Source organism: Perca flavescens, chromosome 12 (assembly GCF_004354835.1).
Source record: "Perca flavescens isolate YP-PL-M2 chromosome 12, PFLA_1.0, whole genome shotgun sequence".
NCBI classification, from domain to species: domain Eukaryota; kingdom Metazoa; phylum Chordata; class Actinopteri; order Perciformes; family Percidae; genus Perca; species Perca flavescens.
The window spans coordinates 16,561,813-16,583,213 of NC_041342.1; the positions used below are offsets into that span (position 1 = coordinate 16,561,813).

The 21,401-nt window shown below is 43.1% G+C and overlaps 1 protein-coding gene across 1 annotated transcript in view; it reads left to right on the forward strand.

Moving 5' to 3' along the window:
- Positions 1–8,211: 8,211 nt before the first annotated feature.
- wnt9a (wingless-type MMTV integration site family, member 9A) overlaps positions 8,212–21,401 on the forward strand; it is a 21,533-nt gene continuing 8,343 nt past the window's right edge. The window contains exon 1 of the mRNA XM_028594007.1: positions 8,212–8,375. Within this exon, the coding sequence (XP_028449808.1) occupies positions 8,284–8,375 (92 nt within the window). The 5' untranslated portion in view covers positions 8,212–8,283. The remainder of the gene's footprint in view (positions 8,376–21,401) is intronic.

Below are 21,401 nucleotides of genomic sequence, written 5' to 3' on the forward strand. Positions count from 1 at the left end.
AGTATCCAATATACCTACCCAGTACTTAAGACCTTTGGTTAAAATCAAGTGGTCAACTGTATCAAAAGCTGACGAAAAGATCCTAAAGTAATAAAACAGATGTGGTTTAGTTTTAATCCTTTAATTTAAAGGAGTCACAACTAATATCTGAGGCCTTGAGAAGCAAATAGGTGCACCTGAAGGCCTAAAATCTTTCTGTCTGTCAACAAGTGTAGCCTGTTAAGTCTCATTTAGTCTATAACTGAAGTGTTGTAGGTCACAAGGCTTTTCCTCAGAGGGACTCAGATAGTTGTGTTAGTGCTGAGGTCACACATTAAGCAAGCGGGATGAAGCTCAGGCCAGAAAACAAGAAGAGGCAACACAGCTTTAATTACAGGAACAGCCCTGTGTGTCATATCGGGGTGCAGTGTTTTCTATCAACTGCTGAGAGAGAGAGAGAGAGAGAGAGAGAGAGAGAGAGAGAGAGAGAGAGAGAGAGAGAGAGAGAGAGAGAGAGAGAGAGAGAGAGAGAGAGAGAGAGAGAGAGACCTTAATCCAGTCTCTCACACTCACACTTTCTCACACTTTTTCCACACAATGACACTTTGCTCTGGGTCATCTGAGGTCGCAATCAGCTGAGAGGGAGGCTGCACAGACTGCAGCTGCTCAGCTGGACTCTGTCTTGTTTCATTAACGCTAAGTTAAGCAGATCATACCATTCCATCAACACCACCTGCTGGTCAAGAGCACGACCCATTTGCTATATGTCTACCATATCGTCTGTCTTCACACAGCAACCTGTACTTTCCTGGCTCCAACTCTCCACATGTCACTACCTTTACTGTTGGGACTGTGTTGTGTCATTGTAGATGCTTTCACCGGTGAGATGAAGTGAACCTGGATGAATGGCCGTGTTTGTTCAAGGGCAAATAGAATATTACGATTCTGTAAACACCATTCAAGCAGTGTGTTTTACAGGTTGCTGGGAAACCAAAGAGTGGATTGTATGTTGCAGCTTTGCCAGTGAAAAACCTCATAGACTCTGGTTTGACATCAATGTCAGATATTAATGTCATTGTCTGCAGGACAGGAAATGTAATTGATCCTTAAAGGAGCAAAGCTGTTGGACGCCTACAGGACGAGTTAATAGAATAAACCAAAAGATGCCTGCAGAAAGAAAATTTCTCTAATGTCACACCAAACTAAATTTAAGTGATCACTTTTGGAAGATCATGTTTAATACAACCAACCATTTTACCTTGCATTATAGGTATTTCATGTTTCGTCCCACAGATACACAGCAGCAGCAACAGCTTAGCTGTGCCTACTTAAACACTTTCAAGAATGGACAAGCTGCCACATGCTCATATACATTTTGGCTCAAGTGTGTCATAACATGTCACTAGAAAATGTGCATGGACCAAATGTTACATGCTACAAATGAAGCACCGGGATTAAGTTCCACTATAGTGTTTTTTGATAGCAAGGTGCTCCTTTAAACTGCAGCTACTGGTTTCTGCAAAGAAGGTAAATCCCAGAGACAATCATTATGGTATCATCTAAGCTCTAAGGACACCTTTTAGTGGTTTCGTTTCTTAATTTAGTTACTTTTTAGTTGGGAATTGTGGACATTATTTTAGTCCTTGCTCTCCCTTAACCGTCTTTAAAATGTGTTCATTAGCAATATCTGATTTGTTTTCTCTTAGGGATGCAATCAAGCCAACAAAGGAGGTGGCTGCGCTTTTACTGAGAATTTTACAGCTACCTCTCCAGCCTCTAAGAACGGGCTTTCCTGAATCCTGAGAACTGCTGCAAATGGTGCACCCTGAAACAGAGTGGCGCAGACGCACCGTCAGCCTCCAAACCTAAGCCACAAATTATGTCTGGTAAATGGAAAAGATCATGTGGCCCTGCAGAGGAGTAGGGGTGGTGAGAACGAGGAGTTTGGTGGTAACTGGGTTGGGATTGGACGGATACGATTTACATTCCTCTCCAGGGATGTGATATCAAGACAGACAAGGTCAGACCAAGGCTAATACATAAGACTCTGAGGAGAGGGAGGTGGAATTTAATCTTTGCTCTTTATTCAAAATTATTTTTTCATGTAGAATACAATACCATATTTTATGTTAAGTCTGCAAGTTGCATAATTTTGAACGAGATACAATCTGTCTTGCATTGTATTAATTACTTACATCTTTCTAGATCTCTTTATTTGCCTAATTTATATGGACATGCAGCAGATGCCTTGCACGCAGTGTTTTTTAAACATATGGTACATTGAAATGTTTTGAATGCATTTTTGGAGATTTTCTTTAGGAGTTCCTTTGAAGGAAATACCTCAAACTCCATCAAAGTCCCATAACACATTCCATCTCATTTAAATAGCTGGTGCACAGACAAACCTCAATGCCCAGAGGAACATCACTGTAATTGCAAAAGAATTGTAACACTGCAGGCTAACACTCTAATCTGAATTGAGTATTCCAGTCACACTTTGAGCTGAAACAAAGTTGACTTCTTCTACACCGTTACTTAAAGGGTGACTTTCTCATGGATATCTGATACGACTATTTTCAGAAAGATCCATAATATAATATCTAAAATGGATTTTGGTCAGTTATATATGCATGTTAGCTTCTGAGAGAGAAGTAGAGGAGGTATCTCCAACAGCAGGCAGGGGGAAATATCCTGACTGCCTAAAGAGATTAGTGTCCATTACCAAACAAATTTCTGCTACCACCTACACCACTTATGACAGCCCTCAGTTCAACTCTCATAGGAGCCCTGTTAGAAAAAAACACACGCTTTTGTCCTCATGGCCATGTTCCCTCGACACCAGAATGAAACAAGCTCTGTTTTCTTGGTTGCTGGGTCTGAGAAGAGGGGGCGAGTGTGTTTTAAGAAGGGTGTGGGAATCAATTATCCCACTCAAGAGACATGCAGGACCAGTGGGTAGTGCTTGGGATTAGTGTCCATTCTTGTCATGTACTGACAAACCCTCCCGCTGATCTTCTTAAAACCAGGTGTTATTAAGAAGCATGGCCCTTACTGGGGGCCTGTAGGCTTTTGAATAACTGCCCTTTAGGAATGACTGACAAGCTTATAATGTTAAAAAAAAGTGCATTCCTGTGCTTTCAGTGCTCACCTGTGTGAATTATATTGCGCATTCAATTTAGATTTAGTGAAATCATGCAAACAACAAATTCATAAGTCTAAGTACGTTATAAGCTGTGACTGCTTCAAATCCTGTTATACAAGTACAGCTGTCATCTTCTGTGAAAAAGCAGCATTTTTTGAAATTTTTAAAGCAATAGTTTGACATTTTGGGAAATATTTGCTTTGAAGCTACAGCCAAAAGTCAATTATCTTAGCTTAGCTTAGCATAAAGAAAGGAATTAGCGGGAAATAGCCTGGCTCTGTTTGAACAAAACAAAGTACGCCTACCAGCATCTCTAAAGATTCAAGATTCAATAGTTTATTGACATGCAACTAAGTTGCTAGGAATTTGGTGCAGTGTGCTCATTACAAAACAAAAACAGAAAGCATTTATAGCGGGACGGTCATTACATTGAAAACACATGTAGACACATATAGCCCCCCTAGCCTCGTCAGACCGTCTTGATCTTGCGAGCTCCAGTTTTCCACTCGCAGATCAGTCTGGCATCTTGAGGCAGAGAAAATTTGGAGCCGTTAGCCAAACGACCGGGCCAATCAGCGTTGGTTTTGAGGTGGGTTAGGTGGTGATAGACCGATGGTTTATCCAATCAGCTAACCAGTATTATCAGCCAGCGGTAGCCCTAATTCTGTTAGCCGCTTGCTAATGCTTTTTTTCTCTTAGATCCTTCTTTTGGAATATGGTCCGGGAACCTGAAATGGTGACTTTTATTCCTAAATTCTCGTTACACAAATGGCAAATATCCTTTACCGACATGTTGCTTGCATGCTGAGCTTACGAGCTATGCTTTGCCTGCAGCAGCAGGGGCGGGCTTGTGGTTGTATTTTCATACGCTTCGTGGATCTGATTGGTTGATTTGGCCCGTCTATCACCAACATAGGTGATAGACAGATGGTTCATCCAATCAAATAACCAGTATTTCCGCCCCTTCCCAAAAGTTCTCCAACGGAAAGTTCCCAGATGGATATGCCGAGCAAATGCGAAGCAATCCATCTGGCGGAGTCAGGTTATAGCCCCCCCATCCCGTCCATAAATGCATACCATTAGCACCATACCACAATAAAAAAGTAAAAAAATATGTTAAAATTGTAATTTTTAATATGATAAAAGTAAACTGTAAAGTGGCAGTGCTGAAGAGCCTCCTACAAGTCAATCAGAGTTATAAAGTGTTGTTTCCATGAGGTGCGTGAGGCAGTTTGTACAGCTAAAGTGCAAAGCTAATATGTGTGTAAAGCTTAAGATATATCTTGTTTGTTTAAGTGTAAAAATGTAAATTTGCCATTTTACTGTGGGTTATGTGCAGGACTATTTCTTGGCTTTGAGCAGTTGCCAGGCAACCAGCAGAAACAGGAAGTAAAGGAACAGTCCCGCACATAACATCGCAACAACGTATTCTCATGAATGGGTTTGTATTATATAATCTGAAAATGTATGTGCACCAATTCGTATATAATCCTACGAAATTACGCGACTGGTCACATGAGTTAAGTTTAGTAAAATTTTGCCACGAAAAAAGGTTACTGTGAGCCTGGTACCGGTCACCATGAGGTGCCGGTTGTTTCAGAGGGTGTTGCAGTTGAGTTTAGCTGAGGCAAAAAGTTGACCATCATGCAGCAACAACAGTTAAGTTTAGGCACCAAAATGAGATTAGAAAAAAGATTGTGGTTTGGATTAAAACACCAAGGCCCCTAAGTAGTACTCCCGGAACACAAACACACGTTTCCTGGGTGAAAGTCTTGTATTTTGCCCGGGAGAGCTCCGCTTTCCTGATGAAAGCCTTATGTTCTATGACCCAACCAACCACCTAAGCCTCCTCCCTACACGGACAAGAACGGTCTCATACAGCAGCCAATGTGGTGCGAACAGCAATAAATATGTGCAATACATATACCAATTACAGTGCATTACTTTTTGTAACTATATGTACGAATGGTTCATGAAAACAGCCTGTGCCATGACATAAGGCTACACATGCAAATGCACAGAATGATTTTAGGCCTTCAGGTGCTCGTGTTTGCTTCTCAGAAATTAGCCCTGACCTCTTCATTCATAACATGGTGACAAATGAGGCAATTGTTTGTCATTTTGGGAAATGCACTTATTCTCTTTCTTGCTGAGAATTATAAGATAAGATTGATAACACCCTCATGTTTGTCTGTTAAATATGACACTTTAGCCAGCTGAGCTTATCTAAGCATAACAATTTGCTAGCCTGGCTCTGTAACAATTTCTGCCTACCAGCTCACTAATTAACATGGTTTATCTTGTTTGTCTAATATGTACATAAAACCTACTGTGAAAAAAAAACTTCAGGAAATCACTGCGCCTAGCCAAGAAATAGTCTTACACATAAATTCCCATCTAAAACCCCAAGTTGAACTTTTTACACTTTTTTCCTTTTTGTACAGATTACTCAAATGAGTGTAAGATAACTGGCTGCAGGCTATAGCCATATACTCAACAAACACATTTTCCAAAATGTCAAACTTTAAAATAGCCTTCCACAATGCAGCAAGTCAACCTGTCATGTTCACTCATGCTCAGATATCATTATGCAAAAGCCGAATAACTAGGGATCTGTTGATGGGAGCGATCATGAGAGATCCAGTATCATGTGAAACACGCAACCATAAATTATCAAGTTTGCTCACTTTAATCTCTAATTTGAGGTGCTATTTTGTTTACACACAGTAAGTAGAAACCTGGCTCTGTGAAGCCACTTGGCCCATCTGTGCATGTTTGTGATCTGCGGTGAACGGGCTGGATATTGTTTGAGATTGGGAATGAATAGACTTCATCCCGAATCCTGGCAGGAGCGCTTCCCAGGTGTAGCTGAAAAAACCTGGACCCTTCCCAATTTCAGATACTGTACCTCTCTCTCTTGACGTGCCAGAAATTAAGGTGTGTGCGGACACAAAAGATGTCAGGTGGTAGCTGAGCCACTGAAAGGTGTTTACACAGGAGTTAAGTAGGGTTGTCCCTGACTAAAGACATTCTCAGCTGGCAAACAGTCAGTGGATATCATTTACAAATCAAGAGGTCAGCATCAACAAATCTGTAATACTGCTTCTAGAAGATATTGCTGTCATGCCAGTGAAGTAGTTTAAGGGAATTACTCTCATTTAATCATCTATTCTGTTTTGAAATAATACATTAAAATGGTAATATCAACCTTAGTTTTAGTTACATTTATTTGTGAAATAATCTATTGTTTCAAGCTTACTGTATATAATATGTTAATGTATGTATTTTCCAATCATGTAACTTTCTACTACAAGTGAGTCAACAGGGTTTGCATGTTAGAGAATCTTTTCTGTGACAATAACTAAATGTTTTGGTAATCTTCAAATCTTATGCAATCAAATGCGTAGGAAGAGTAAATATTTTTCAAGAGCAGGCCTGCCAAAGTGTTCAGATTACTTGCCAGAATGATTGATAGTTTGCCAATTGATTTATGCTGCTTAATATGATATTATGGAAAGTGATTAAATGTTTCGTCTTCAGCTCTTGCGAAATCGCCTACAGTTATATTTGCGGATAAATTTGCTTTCTTCATTGTGAACTGCGGATGAACTCATGGTTTAGGAGAAGTGATCGCTGTGCCTCGCAAAAAGGCAAGACCAGACTGATATGTATTTAACTTCAACAGACAATCTTTAACCAGAAATCTATCAAACATGGAGCCTTTTCTGGCAAATGATGTATTCTTGACTGATGAAATCAGCACAGGCACGATGTTATATGGGGCATATGAGTGAACTATTTTATAATACAATGTCTAGAGCAAAACTTACAAAAAAAGACAGTTTGGACTATAAAACCTCAACATACAATGCAGTAGTGGTAGAAGTGATAAGATCATTTACTTAAGCAAACATAGCAATACTACAACGTAACAAATGCTCCATAACATGTATAAATCCTGCATTTGAAACCTTATTTGAGTAGCTATTTGAGCAAAATGCACTTTAAGTATCAAAAGTCAAAAAGTACTTGTTATGCAGGAAAATGACCCTTGTGAGTGAATACATGTTTACTCTAAGTTCAGGTGGAGCTAATTTTAACTTGTACAGATAAAACTTGTACAACTTGTACATACAGTTGGACAATTTAATGTCTAACAAAATGCATTGTATTTTATAAGCCCATTATATGTTTTCTGTGAATCTGCAAAGTAACTCCAGCTGTCAGATAAATGTAGAGGAGCAAAAAGTACAATATAGAAAGTAGTATAAGCATATGGAAATAGTTCACTCCATATCCTACTAAATATGTCAAAACTCAGATTTAATTCAAATTGATTCTTGACCTTGGAAACAGCAGTTGACTATTTTGACATAAGGTCCACTTGTGTAAATGCTCGAGAATTTGTTCTGGAGCTTTCAATCGTATCACAGGATCTTCCTCAGCAGATGGTGTTGCCCTGGTGGTGAGCTTGTTTGGTCATATACTGTATATAGACTATGTCAAAACTGTAATAAAGTGCAGTACTTAATAGTGAAATAAACTTACTTAATTACTTTCCACTGCTACACAAAAATAAGATAACATAAGATACAACTTTATCTCTTTAGAAAATTGTTCATGTTGTTGTAAAAATTACAATTTTAACATATTTTTCTTAGCCGATATGGACTTCACATCCATACAGTGCAGGACATGGACTGTATTTTCCTGCTTTTCCTGCTTTATACAAGTGCAGGGTTTGCTGTTCTGGAAATAAACTGTCACTGACTGATGATAAACAAGTATTTGATCAAATACAGGCCAGCTGAAACTGACCTCAGTCTGCACAAACACTGACGGTATGGTGCTTAAAACGCCCACAGAGGAGAAACTGCCATGCCAATCATAAATGAAGACAACTGAGAAGATGTGTCTGTCTGGAACCTGAAAGTGAATTGTGAATCAGTTCAGCTCTGTAGTATGTAATGCCATATTACTCTCTCTCTCTCTCTCTCTCTCTCTCTCTCTCTCTCTCTCTCTCTCTCTCTCTCTCTCTCTCTGTGCTGATGGGAGGAGCGCAGCGCAGCTCCTCTCTGTATAAGAAGTGTTGGACGTTCAACAAGGGATTTTACACAGCTACTCAGGAGAAACGAAATGATCTGCCCTGGAGCCGCAGCAAAATGCTGGATGGACACCTACTCCTGGGATGGTTATCGTTCACTGTCATAGTGTATCTTCTCAACTTGCCTGGACCAACCGCAGCATATTTCGGGTAAGGATTGACAGACATACAGACAGACATAGCCTACAGTAGGCCCATGATGCTGCTTTCATTGATTTGATTGGTTCCTGAAATACAAAGCAGGTATCAACTTTGTTCCTACTTTAAACTTACTGAAACTTTTTTTTTTTAACGCAATTTTATTTAGCGACTCTGGAGCAAAAACAACATTTGATTTGTTCTATGAGTTGTTTCGATTGCATTAATATCCGCGGGTCAGTGAGGTGTCATTTGGCGGCGGTTGAGCAGCGCTCAGCGGGCCCTCGCAGCTGGGGGCTGCGACAGGTTGTCTGCACATGATTTGGCCTCACTGAAGCTGCTGTGACAACAGGGTCTCCTCTTAGCAAGCCCATAAACACAGCATATATTATAAGGTAAATGCAGCCTCGGAGTAATGTTGGCCAAGGAGAGTTCACCCCATTCTTTCCCTGACAATTGAGCCAGCGCCCACTGTAAAGTAACCCCTGGCACGTTTGAATGGCAGGTAGCGGTCGAGTGATTATTTTGCTAAAACACTTGTAAAATCATATCCTTAGTCGACTCTGAAAACAGCCGCGGAGCGAAAGGTGATTGTATATGCCTCAGACTCCACAGCTGGTAACAATAAAGCAATCTGACTGACTGAACTGGTGGCCGAAACGTCTGCTCAGCTTGCACAGAAAATTCCCCCATCCAGCATAAACATCACACAACTCTGGCAGGGTTTTTTTTTTTCTTTTCTTACTGCTGCCTCCATCAACTTTAAACAACACTTGGAACACGTGTTAGGAAATTAATCAGAAACATTTAGCGTTTCATGTATCATGCCATATAGACAATAACGTTTAATTTAGAAAGAGCACAAGGGTGTATATTTCAAAGTAAGTAATTCCCAGGGAACGCCTTGGATTATAGGTGTAGCCCACTATGACCTCCACTTTCAGAGTGCGTACTTTAATGCACTGAACTCCAGTTTGCCTACTCACATGAACTGCACTCTTAGCTTTTTCTTAAGTTACAGAAGAGCATTAACCCTGCAGGGAAGCCAAGGTTGTTCAAATTAGGTCAGCATGTCAGGTGGAAGAGCAGCCATATTTCACCTTTTTATCCAACACAATCTTTACAAACTGACAGAACAAAATGTACCAAGGTGGCATGTCACAGAACAGAAGCAAGATCTGGGTGCTTTTCCGTAGTATCTAATATCTGTGTTAATGGGTGTTGTTAGTGCTCCCCTTGGCTGCAAACAGTGCAGACGTGCACAGAGACAAATGGCTGTAGACTGTGGAGTGATGACACTTGAAGCCTTTCCAGCAGAGTCAAATTTATAGTTCTGTAGGCATGGGTGTTGTGCAGGATCCAGGAGTGTTAAATGATCTGGGAACAGGAAGTGTCCCCTAAGGGCCCATTAGAATCGTGTGATAGACCTGTCTACCTGTTCAAGTGGGTTTTAGCTTCTCCTGGGTGTATAGGCTATCTTCTTAAGGTAAGGTATGTTGGTATAAAAATCTTACAAAAACTTAAAAACAAAAAAAAGTACTGAGTCATTTTCTAGATATCACACTGTCTGAATAAACCTGATTGTTGTGATTTACACACAGTTTTTCATATGCCTGGGTAAATGTTGTTCTCTTGGCTGTTGGACCGAAGAGTTGGCACTCATGTGAGTGATGTAAACATGCTGTACGACAACTGTAATATCTCTGTATGATGGAAATATCTCGGCCCTTCTCAGTACAACGTCGTCATCTATAATGCTCATGCACATATCAAGTACTTTCTCTGTCTTTGGTTTCAGCTCCAAAGTTGCATTAAAAAGACAAATTTAACCCTGCACTCTGTTTCTGTCTCCCTCCCTTGGCAGGCAGTATGTATTAAGGCTGACGTGCCAAATTGGCACTCACATCAGCCTTAATGGTCCTAATGGCAATGCATATTTACTTATTCAGTTAGTACTTGTTTTCAATTCCCTCTGTCAGTCTTTTTTTTTTTTTTTTTTTTTTTATCTGTGGCCTGTGTAGTGCAGCGAGACATGTGGTGTTGCGATACTCCCAGATTTATTATTCCGCAGCTCAGTGAGGAGGAAATATGAATGAGTGTCAGTGAGTGATTTAGCCCTGCAGCTGAGGAACATGAAACATTCTGAAAGAGCCTGCACAGGTGACACAGATACAAAATGTGACTGCCCCGTGGCCAACTTCCAGAAACTCGACACTGGTGACACTCCAGCACAGTCCAGCTCGGCTTTGACTGGTGGACACACTAGTACAAACCTGTTCAAATAAATATTCCATGAGCATGAGGCATCCTAGGGCCTCTTGAGTACTGATTTACTCAAAATAGAGGGTCAATGTTGCATACCCAATTTCCAGAGTGCGGTGGAGCGTAAGTGTAACATAAACACAATCTCTCCTGCCCATAGTCTGCGCAGTCGAGGGTGGGGTGGGATTCCTGGCGTAGTCAAGCACCCGCTTAAATTGTCATCCTTTGCCACAAGAATGTGAGCACTCATTTTCTTTCCCTCAGCCTGTTGTGGCAGGTGCTGGTTCTGCTTAATCCGTTATCATTAGAGTTTGAATCGGAGATGTATGCTGAGCTTTCGTTACTTGATTTGATAGGCTGCAGCACCTTGATGAGATATTGTGTAAACTGTCAGAGACTGAAGTAATTTGTTTGCTCAGTTGACCCTGTCGGGACTCCGAGGGCTCTCTGAGACGACTGTTGGTTTAAATTTGAGTTTTTGTAAAAGGCATGTCATTCAGTGGTCTTGTAAACTGTGCTGAATGCGAGTCCTAACACTGAGTCAAGAGTTTGTTTTTATTTAGTTCATGTGCGACATATACAGGAAGGCTGCCCACAGTCATGCAACTGGGATTAGCCAATCACAGAGGCACCGCAGCATCCGGAAGAAGCAAATATAGTGGTTGCCTTTGCTTGCTGTTTAATTACTGTGATATCCTTAAACACTGTATTGGCATTTAGTTCCTGAACAGAGATGATGCCCTTTCAGAAGATATTATTGTTTTCAGTGCTCCATTAAGTGAGGCAGAATGCCAAAAAACAACAGGATAACAAATGGGATGTGTGTACATTTACTGTGGAGGAGGGATTTCTCAGTTTGCAGCTGTAAAAGGTTTTTTATCACTGTGCTGAATTAGTTCCTGGTGTGTATCAAACGGTGTGTGTTTTAAAGTTTAAAGAAGCCACATTTCTTTCGCACAGAAATGTTACAAGTTGTTTTTGAAAAGGCTCCATGTAAACATTTCCTTTGGTTCCCTTCTCTTTCTCCCCTCCCGTCTTTTGGTTTGCCTGCCTCATGTGCGTGCCGGCATCCCTGCAGTGGTTTGTGGGGAGCTGCTGGGTGATTACCACTCATTAGGAGCAGCAGAGTTAGTGTGGGCTCAGGCTGGCGATGCCTGGCAGACAGTGGTGGCGGGCGTCTCATTACCAGACCTTAAGGACTGATTAGCCCTGACGCGCAGCAGGGCGGGGAGCACCGTTGATAGAGGGATTTCCCAACTTCATAGGATATCCTGTGGCTACAGCCACACCTCAAAGGGTATCACTTTACTGTGAGCCAAGAAGATAGGATTCTCTCAGCACTGGCGCTGTGACCATGTAGCGTGGTGAGATCATGCAACCCTGGAGGCTTAGATAACAGACTGCATGGCCTCTGAAAAGAGAGAGCTTTGTTTTCTTTATATTTCTGTTTGATAAATCCGGATTTGAGCTAAGCTGTGCTTTGAGTGCTCTGCTCTATAACATCCCCGTGGAAAGGCCTGCTATGCCTGTGGATGCCACAGGGCGGTGCAGCGCCTTCTGAGAGTTCAAGATGGTCCTCAATCAGCACTTTGTAACCTTTTTGTGTAACAGTAGGAGAGTGGGAAATGAAATGAGAAAACATCAAATGTAAAGGCAGCCGAGTCTGTGAAAAAATAATTTAGGAAAAGAAAATACTTCTACGTGTGCTTAGTTGTGGTCAACCTGCATGACATGTACAAAGTGTCTTTCAACTAACAAAGCAAAAAATCCCCTCTGCACAGAATATCATGTCTTCTCTAAACTAAGTAATGCACAGCCTTACTGTTTATTTAACAGGTTGAATCGTCAAAATTTTGCAGAGTAGTACACACCTTTTGTTATGGAGGTTTCGGTGGTGTCTGTAGTGGGTTGTTATGGGGCTCATACTGTATAATAACATGGTTGTTCTGAATATTTTTAAGATTACATGGCTTGGTTAGGCTTTTGAAATGTGTTTGGCCTGCTCACATCACGCTTACAGTTCTGGTGTCATCAGCATGCCGAGGAGACCGCAGCTAAGACATATTTGATTTTAAAAGGACTGTCCCAACAGTCAGCTGTGCACTTAATTGGTGGATAGTGAGAATATATGGGAAGGAAACTCCTGTTGAAGGAAACTTGTTGGTAACGCATGATGATCTTTGCAGATGGAACTGGAGACATGGGTAATTTGCAAAACAGGAAAACTAATATAAACTCAAGATACTTTTAGTGGTCAGGCATTGAGGAGATGATGCTAGTTAGTGTGACCACTATGTCCTGTGTTTTCCCTCCTTGACCACAGGAGTTTTCTCTGCCTGGTTTGTGGGGATAAAAGAGACATGGCACTTTACATACCTGCCAAGATTAGCAGATTGACAAACCCTAAATAAGGCTTTGGCCTTTTAGAGATATCTGTGCATTTGTCATGTCTAACATTGTTTTATTATAATTTTTTTGTCAATTTTCACAATTTAAAATGTCTTTCATTTTTAATGTCATGCACCTGTTTGCAAAGATTAATAATTTCATGAAGGATGAAAGAAATTTGTCCATACCATTTCAAAACTGCAGGGTTAGACTTTCACTGGACTTTATCAGGACGTACATCTTGCATAAACACAATCATACAGAAGCCTGACCTGACATGCACTCAGATACTCTACTCAAATGGTGTGTTTGCCAAATGGGTGTTATTAAATAGACTAAGGTTTGCCCCAAAAGACATATTTATCCATAAAGCCTGAGCTTTAGTTTGAGAATGGACACAGTCAGACATACGCTAACATGAATGGGCCTAGGCATGGCAAGCGATCTGTGCTGTGATTAACCCTGAAGTAGATTAGTTCACATTAAAATGGTCCATTTGCATGACTTTTAACTGGTTGTCAGTTGTCAAGAGTCAAACCTTTTCACTCCAGGCAATAAATTAGCTGTGTGTACATGCACAGAAACTCATGCTTCTGGGGAATATTTGTCAGGTGAGGCAAATTAACAACACTTTCCGTCTTTAACTTTGAAATTACTGTCACAAACATGACTGTTTGATGCATTTTGTACGTCTATGAAAAGTGATATCCATCCATCCATCCATCCATCTTCGTCCGCTTATCCGGTGTCGGGTCGCGGGGGGAGCAGCTCCAGCAGGGGACCCCAAACTTCCCTTTCCCGAGCAACATTAACCAGCTCCGACTGGGGGATCCCGAGGCGTTCCCAGGCCAGGTTGGAGATATAATCCCTCCACCTAGTCCTGGGTCTTCCCGAGGCCTCCTCCCAGCTGGACGTGCCTGAACACCTCCCTAGGGAGGCGCCCAGGGGCATCCTTACCAGATGCCCGAACCACCTCAACTGGCTCCTTTCGACGCAGCGAGCAGCGGCTCTACTCCCGAGCTCCTCACGGATGAGTGAGCTTCTCACCCTATCTCTAAGGGAGACGCCAGCCACCCTCCTGAGGAAACCCATTTCAGCCGCTTGTACCCTGGATCTCGTTCTTTCGGTCATGACCCAGCCTTCATGACCATAGGTGAGGGTAGGAACGAAAACTGACCGGTAGATCGAGAGCTTTGCCTTCTGGCTAAGCTCTCTTTTCGCCACAACGGTGCGATAGATTGAATGCAATACCGCACCCGCTGCGCCCGATTCTCCGACCAATCTCCCGCTCCATTGTCCCTCACTCGCGAACACAACCCCAAGATACTTGAACTCCTTCACTTGGGGTAAGGACTCATTCCCTACCTGGAGAAGGCATTCCATCGGTTTCCTGCTGAGAACCATGGCCTCAGATTTAGAGGTGCTGATCCTCATCCCAACCGGCTTCACACTCGGTTGCGAACCGATCCAGTGAGTGCTGAAGGTCGCAGGCCGATGATGCCATCAGGACCACATCATCTGCAAAGAGCAGCGATGAGATCCCCAGCCCACCAAACTGCAACCCCTCCCCACCCCGACCACGCCTCGATATCCTGTCCATAAATACTACAAACAGGATTGGTGACAAAGCGCAGCCCTGGCGGAGGCCAACCCTCACCTGAAAAGAGTCCGACTTACTACCGAGAACCCGGACACAGCTCTCGCTTTGGTTGTACAGAGATTGGATGGCCCTGAGAAGAGACCCCTCACCCCATACTCCCGCAGCACCTCCCACAGTATCTCCCGGGGACCCGGTCATACGCCTTCTCCAAATCCACAAAACACATGTAGACCGGTTGGGCATACTCCCAGGCTCCCTCCAGGATCCTTGCGAGAGTGAAGAACTGGTCCGTTGTTCCACGACCAGGACGGAATCCGCATTGTTCCTCCTCAACCCGAGGTTCGACTATTGGCCGAACCCTCCTTTCCAGCACCTTGGAGTAGACTTTACCAGGGAGGCTGAGAAGTGTGATACCCCTATAATTGGCACACACCCTCTGGTCCCCTTTTAAAAAGGGGAACCACCACCCCAGTCTGCCACTCCTTTGGCACCGTCCCAGACTTCCACGCAATGTTGAAAAGGCGTGTCAACCAAGACAGCCCCTCCACACCCAGAGCCTTGAGCATTTCTGGACGGATCTCATCAATCCCGGGGCTTTGCCACTGTGTAGTTGTTTGACTACATCAGTGACTTCCGCCTGGGAAATCGACGACAATCCCCCATTATCCTCCAGCTCTGCCTCTAACATAGAGGGCGATTAGTCGGATTCAGGAGTTCTGCAAAGTGCTCCTTCCACCGCCCTATTACCTCCTCAGTTGAGGTCAACAGTGTCCCATCCTTACTGTACACAGCTTGGATGGTTCCCCCCCCCTCCTGAGGTGGCGAACAGTTTTCCAGAAGCACTTTGGTGCCGACCGAAAGTCCTTCTCCATGTCTTCTCCAAACTTCTCCCACACCCGCTGCTTTGCCTCTTTCACGGCAGAGGCTGCAGCCCTTCGGGCCCTTCGGTACCCTGCAACTGCCTCCGAGTCCTCCGGGATAACATATCCCGGAAAGACTCCTTCTTCAGTCGGACGGCTTCCCTGACCACCGTTGTCCACCACGGTGTTCGTGGGTTACCGCCCCTTGAGGCACCTAAGACCCTAAGACCACAGCTCCTCGCTGCAGCTTCAGCAATGGAAACTTTGAACATTGTCCACTCGGGTTCAATGCCCCAGCCTCCACAGGGATGCACGAAAAGCTCCGCCGGAGGTGTGAGTTGAAAGTCTGTTGGACAGGGGCCTCCTCCAGACGTTCCCAATTTACCCGCACTACACGTTTGGGCTTACCAGGTCTGTCCAGAGTCTTCCCCACCCTCTGACCCAACTCACCACCAGATGGTGATCGGTTGACAGCTCTGCCCCTCTCTTCACCCGAGTGTCCAAAACATACGGCCTCAGATCAGATGAAACGATTATGAAATCGATCATTGACCTTCGGCCTAGGGTGCTCTGGTACCAGGTACACTTATGAGCATCCCTATGTTCGAACATGGTGTTCGTTATAGACAATCCATGACTAGCACAGAAGTCCAACAACAAACAACCACTCTGGTTTAGATCAGGGAGGCCGTTCCTCCCAATCACGCCTCCAGGTGTCTCCATCATTGCCCACGTGCGTTGAAGTCCCCCAGCAGAACAATGGAGTCCCCCACTGGAGCCCCATGCAGGACTCCAGTCAAGGTCTCCAAGAAGGCCGAATACTCCGAACTCCTGTTTGGTGCATATGCACAAACAACAGTCAGAGTTTTCCCCCACAACCCGCAGGCGAGGGAGGCGACCCTCTCGTCCCACTGGGGTAAACTCCAACACAGCGGCGCTCAGCCGGGGACTTGTGAGTATCCCCACACCCGCCCGGCGCCCACACCCTGGGCAACTCCGGAGAAGAAAAGAGTCCAACCCCTATCCAGGAGTATGGTTCCAGAACCAAGACTGTGCGTAGAGGTAAGCCCCACCAGATCTAACCGGTAGCGCTCCACCTCCCGCACCAGTTCCGGCTCCTTCCCCCACAGAGAGGTGACGTTCCACGTCCCCAGAGCCAGCGCCTGCTGCCCGGGTCTGGTCCGCCGAGGCCCCTGACCTTCACTGCCACCCATGTGGCATCGCACCCGACCCCAACGGTTCCTCCCACAGGTGGTGGGCCCATGGGATGGAGAGGGAGTTGCCACGTAGCTTGTTCGGGCTGTGCCCGGCCGGGCTCCGTGGCAAACCCGGCCACCAGGCGCTCGCCGACGAGCCCACCGTCTGGGCCTGGCTCCAGACGGGGGCCCCGGGCTTCCTCCGGGCAGGGTCACTCCATCTCTGCTTAGCTTTTTCATTGGGGTTTTTGAACCATTCTTTGTCTGGCCCCTCACCTGAGACCACTTTGCCTTGGGAGACCCTACCAGGAGCACAAAGCTCCAGACAACACAGCCCTCAGGTTCACAGAGACACACAAACCTCTCCACCACGATAAGGTGATGGTTCAAATGAATGACGCCAAATGAATTCCAGTCCAGACAATAAAGTACCATATTGTATCATACAACAAGTGTTCAAACTTCAATATTTCAGATTAAAAACAATAAGATGTTGCATTTTTTTATTTTGCATTTGGGTTCTGTAGGCCTTTCAGGAACCAAAGTAATCATTCAGTAGTAAGAGCAAATAACCGTTAATTAACTCAGCCACTTGTAGTAACTGAGGCATGAGTGATTCAAAACAGCAACTGTTTTGTTTTGGATTTTGTGGTTTGACTTTGCATGCTCGGTTTATTCACAGGAGTGCTTTTGCCCAGTGTAAGAGGAATGAACAAACCTGATATTTCCAGTCTCTGCACACTGAAATGCAAATATCTTCTTTATAGGTTATAGTCAAACTGTTTTGCTCTCTTACTAAATTACCATAGTCTGGGTCTTGTGTCTGCGTGTGCGAAGTGGTGAAAGCCGAATACAGTATGTGTGCCTGAACGTGTTTGGTGCGTCGGTGCGCTGGTACAGGGCTGCTCTGTGCCATGGTGTAGGCTAGAACAGGGGAGTCATGCGGACACTGCTGCGCGCCCAATCTGTGCCAGTCACACAGTGACTATAACTGAGCTGCTGACCTTAGAAGCCTTGAGTTCTCACATAGCAGTTAAACCTCTTACCATGCCCCACACTCCCATTCCCAAACCTGGTCCTGTAGTCCTACTGCTCAGCTACCAGCGCATGCATTCACGGCTGTGGATTAAAAAATTAGGCTGAGCAGTAACGTTTCCCCCTTTTTTATGAATTAAAAAACAGATATTTTTCTGGTTTAACTTTTTGTGTGGTTTGAGAATACAATGAATTAAAAGAAAATATTCCTAATGCAGCATGCCATTCACATTTAAAATATCAAGAGAGTACATTAATACGTTAGTGGGAGTAGTCTGACACAGCGTATGTGGGTTGTAAATGACCAGAAGGGACAGCAGATGATATAACATTGGGTCATATCCTGTTAAGTCATACAATATAGACTTCCCCCCCTCACATTGTAAACAGCAGTGCTTCTAGATGTTGCATGAGATCCCCACTACGCTGAAAGGCTCATTACTCAACTAATAATGACTTACTAAGTCCCAGGCCAGTACCACTTTGTTTTCAAAGTCGTTTTGTCATGTTACTGTACTGTGTCAACCCCAGATTGTTAGGAGTAGTCACAACAACCAGTGCTTTTCAACCAGTGACTAATCTTATTTTAGCCTCGTAGATAATAGTTTACTTCTTTCCTCTCTGGTTTTAAGGACTTGGGGAATGAATTGTGTTGGGGAGAAAATATCTGAGTTCAGTGCAGAATTTAGTGTCTTCTGAACTTCTTGGAGGTGGACAATAGCCTGGAGACTCTTTGTACCAGAGAGTCATTTGACACTGATTCATGGTTTCTTCAATTATTCAAGTTTAAGCTGTGGAGCACATTGTCAGCTATAGTTGGAGTGGGCCAGAGGGAAAACACCACACACATACACATTCCTACAACCTCTGGCATGGCTTGGGCTGTGATACACCAGATGGGACTTGGGCAGGGTGGTCTGAAGTTCATCCAACATTTCTGAGAAAAGCCCCAAAAAGGAGCATTTTAAACACTGTGAAGGCAGAAGGAAAAAGTGAAAGAGAGAAAAGTAGATCAGCACTGACGAGTTTGATTTCTTACAAAAACTCAATGTTTGATTTTTTTTAAATACGTACAGATTAATCTCAGGTGAGCACAGTAGTTTGTCTTCATGACAGCTGAACTGTTCCAGGACACATGTTCATGTCCGACATTGTCTTGTCCGTCTCTTGTAGGTTACGTTCGTAGACAGCGGTGGTTTTGTCTACAGGAGGCTTTGTTTGAGCCAACAGCTGGGCGGAATGATTGGCATTCGTTTAGAGTAATTGACCAGTGGGAATAGGGGAAGTTCGGAGAAGAGGGAAAAAAGAGGAGAAGGAGGAGGGGGGTAAATTGTGATCTACGAGACACCAGACCACACAACCTGCAAGTTCAGGCTAATGGAGAAACTGTGGCTTTTGTGCTTTTTCTGCCTGGGCGCGTTCAGCCACGACTGGCTCTTGTAGGTGTTGACTTAAGGTAGTAAGTGCCTGTATGCATGTGCACATGCGCGCACACACACACACACACACACACACACACACACACACACACATTCATGGTTAGTACATACACAAACGTAGCCAGCACCTGTTAGCATTGTGGAGTGAAGATGATAAACAGACACTGGCTGAAAATTGCCAAAACACTTTTCCGTTTTCATTTTGGTAACTTGTATATACTAAATTTTTTAAAGATTTTGTTCAACAGTTGAAACACCAAAGAGAGTCTTTCTTTTGGAAAATATTGATCTTGACATTATTGTTAGTTAGTTGTTATTACATGTTTAGAATCTATAGGATTGGTTCATAGGAGATCGAGTATCACCGTTGTACATCAATAAGAATGTAGGAGGAATAACTGATATTTATTGTTACTATGCACACATTTAGAGCGATAGGAGATGATGAGGCTTGACGGTTATGTATTTTTTTTTTTATCACGCACAGGGGGCCCTCACATGCTGCTTCATGTGGCTGCCAGCCAAAACAAAGGAAATGGGCAGGACTTCTAGAGTAGACCATTGATTAGGAGTGAGTGAAGTCAGGTGAGAATAGACCCTTAATTAGAAGTGAATGAAGTCAGGTGAGAATGGGTGGATCCATGCCACTGAAGTAGGCGGAGGGTTACTGAATAGTATGGCTCTATTCTACTGTGAATGTGTGCAGAAGTTGCAAAAATGTCTCTGATAAGTGAAAAAAACCATCTAAATAGGGCAACAACAAGAGCCCTGATAGTGGACTTTTGAGAGTTGAAAGTAAAAAAAATAATGTATATATCAATAATATATCGGCCAATAATCATTTTTAAGGCATACTAGAAAAGCTTGAAGAATTCCATTTATTTTTTTGTTAAGGAAAGAAGGGAACATTTTACAGTTAAAAAAACTCAGTACTCTTTGTTGGACAAACTTTGTAATGGTGACACTGTTTGTAAATTACCTGACATATTTTTGGCATTTCTGTACTTCAGTTTCTTGTGCCAACATATCAGTGATAAGCTAAAATTGGTTTATATATTGTCCCATTTGATAGTCCAGCTGTGAAATTTTTTTTTTTATTACTTATCAACTGCAAATCTTTACATTTTAAAAAGCTGGAAACAATGATTGAATTAATGTATTGTTTTAGCACTGCATCTAATAGATTATTTGTAAAGTTTTCTGTTTTGCTTTAGCATTTTGAAATTAATCTATACCACATGGACTGAGCTGCCTTTGTTTATATATGGTTGTGTGAGTATATGAATAACACCAGCAGTTACAAAGCTACAGCATGTGTCTGTGAACCCTATGCACGGAGCAGGCAATTCAATTAGGCCAAAAAAAGTTAAAGTAAGAGAGATAATGTTTGCCACTATCTAAGAGTTTAGGTATTATTACACCTCCTTAACTATTTACATAACAAACCAGTGAAAAACGAGCAGAATTACCAGTTGAGGGTCACTTCCAGGCCTGTAATGTAAAGCCAGAGAGGGAGTGATGATGGCAAAGTTTAGTACTAGTCAATGATTTCCTTGAGGGATCGACTCCGCGGTGTGAAATGAGGCGTTTTCACTGAACCCGCTGCCTTGGAAAATGTACATAAAGTAAAAGTTACGGGCAATGGGAAGTGCTGACAGGTAAAGAGAAAGGACTAAACAAACTCCGGTGTTACTAAGTGAAAGACAGTGCAGGAGGCACAGTGTGAGAGTGGGTCAGTGATGTCTGCGAGGAGTGTGTAGAGGCAAGTGTGTGAATGGAAAAAGCAAAGCTGAGCAAACATCAGCAAGAATCCCACCTCACGTAGGATAATAATGAGTTTTATATGTTGGTGTTATATTCCACGTGTAATTGGTGTTGCTGTGCCAACACCTCAAACAAAAACACCTACCATTTTTGGTCCATGATGTGAAAACAGAGTTACATGCTCTTACTTTCTAATTCACTGTGGCGGAGATACTGTGTAGGTCCCTGAACATCACTTAGTCTTTAAATATGTTTGGTGATAAGCAACTGTAAACTGTACTTTCTAATAAGGTGCCCTTTATAAAGGGTTTATAAGTTGTAACCAATGGCTGTATTAATGGCAGAAGATAATTCATTAGTGCTTTATAGATCAGTTATTAGATGAACAGATTTCAGGTTTCCAGGTTGTGAAGAATTATATATTCTATTTGGTATTTATGTTGTACAGCTGAAATTCTTTTTTTAAAATTAAATATTAAATTTCTTTGTGTTAT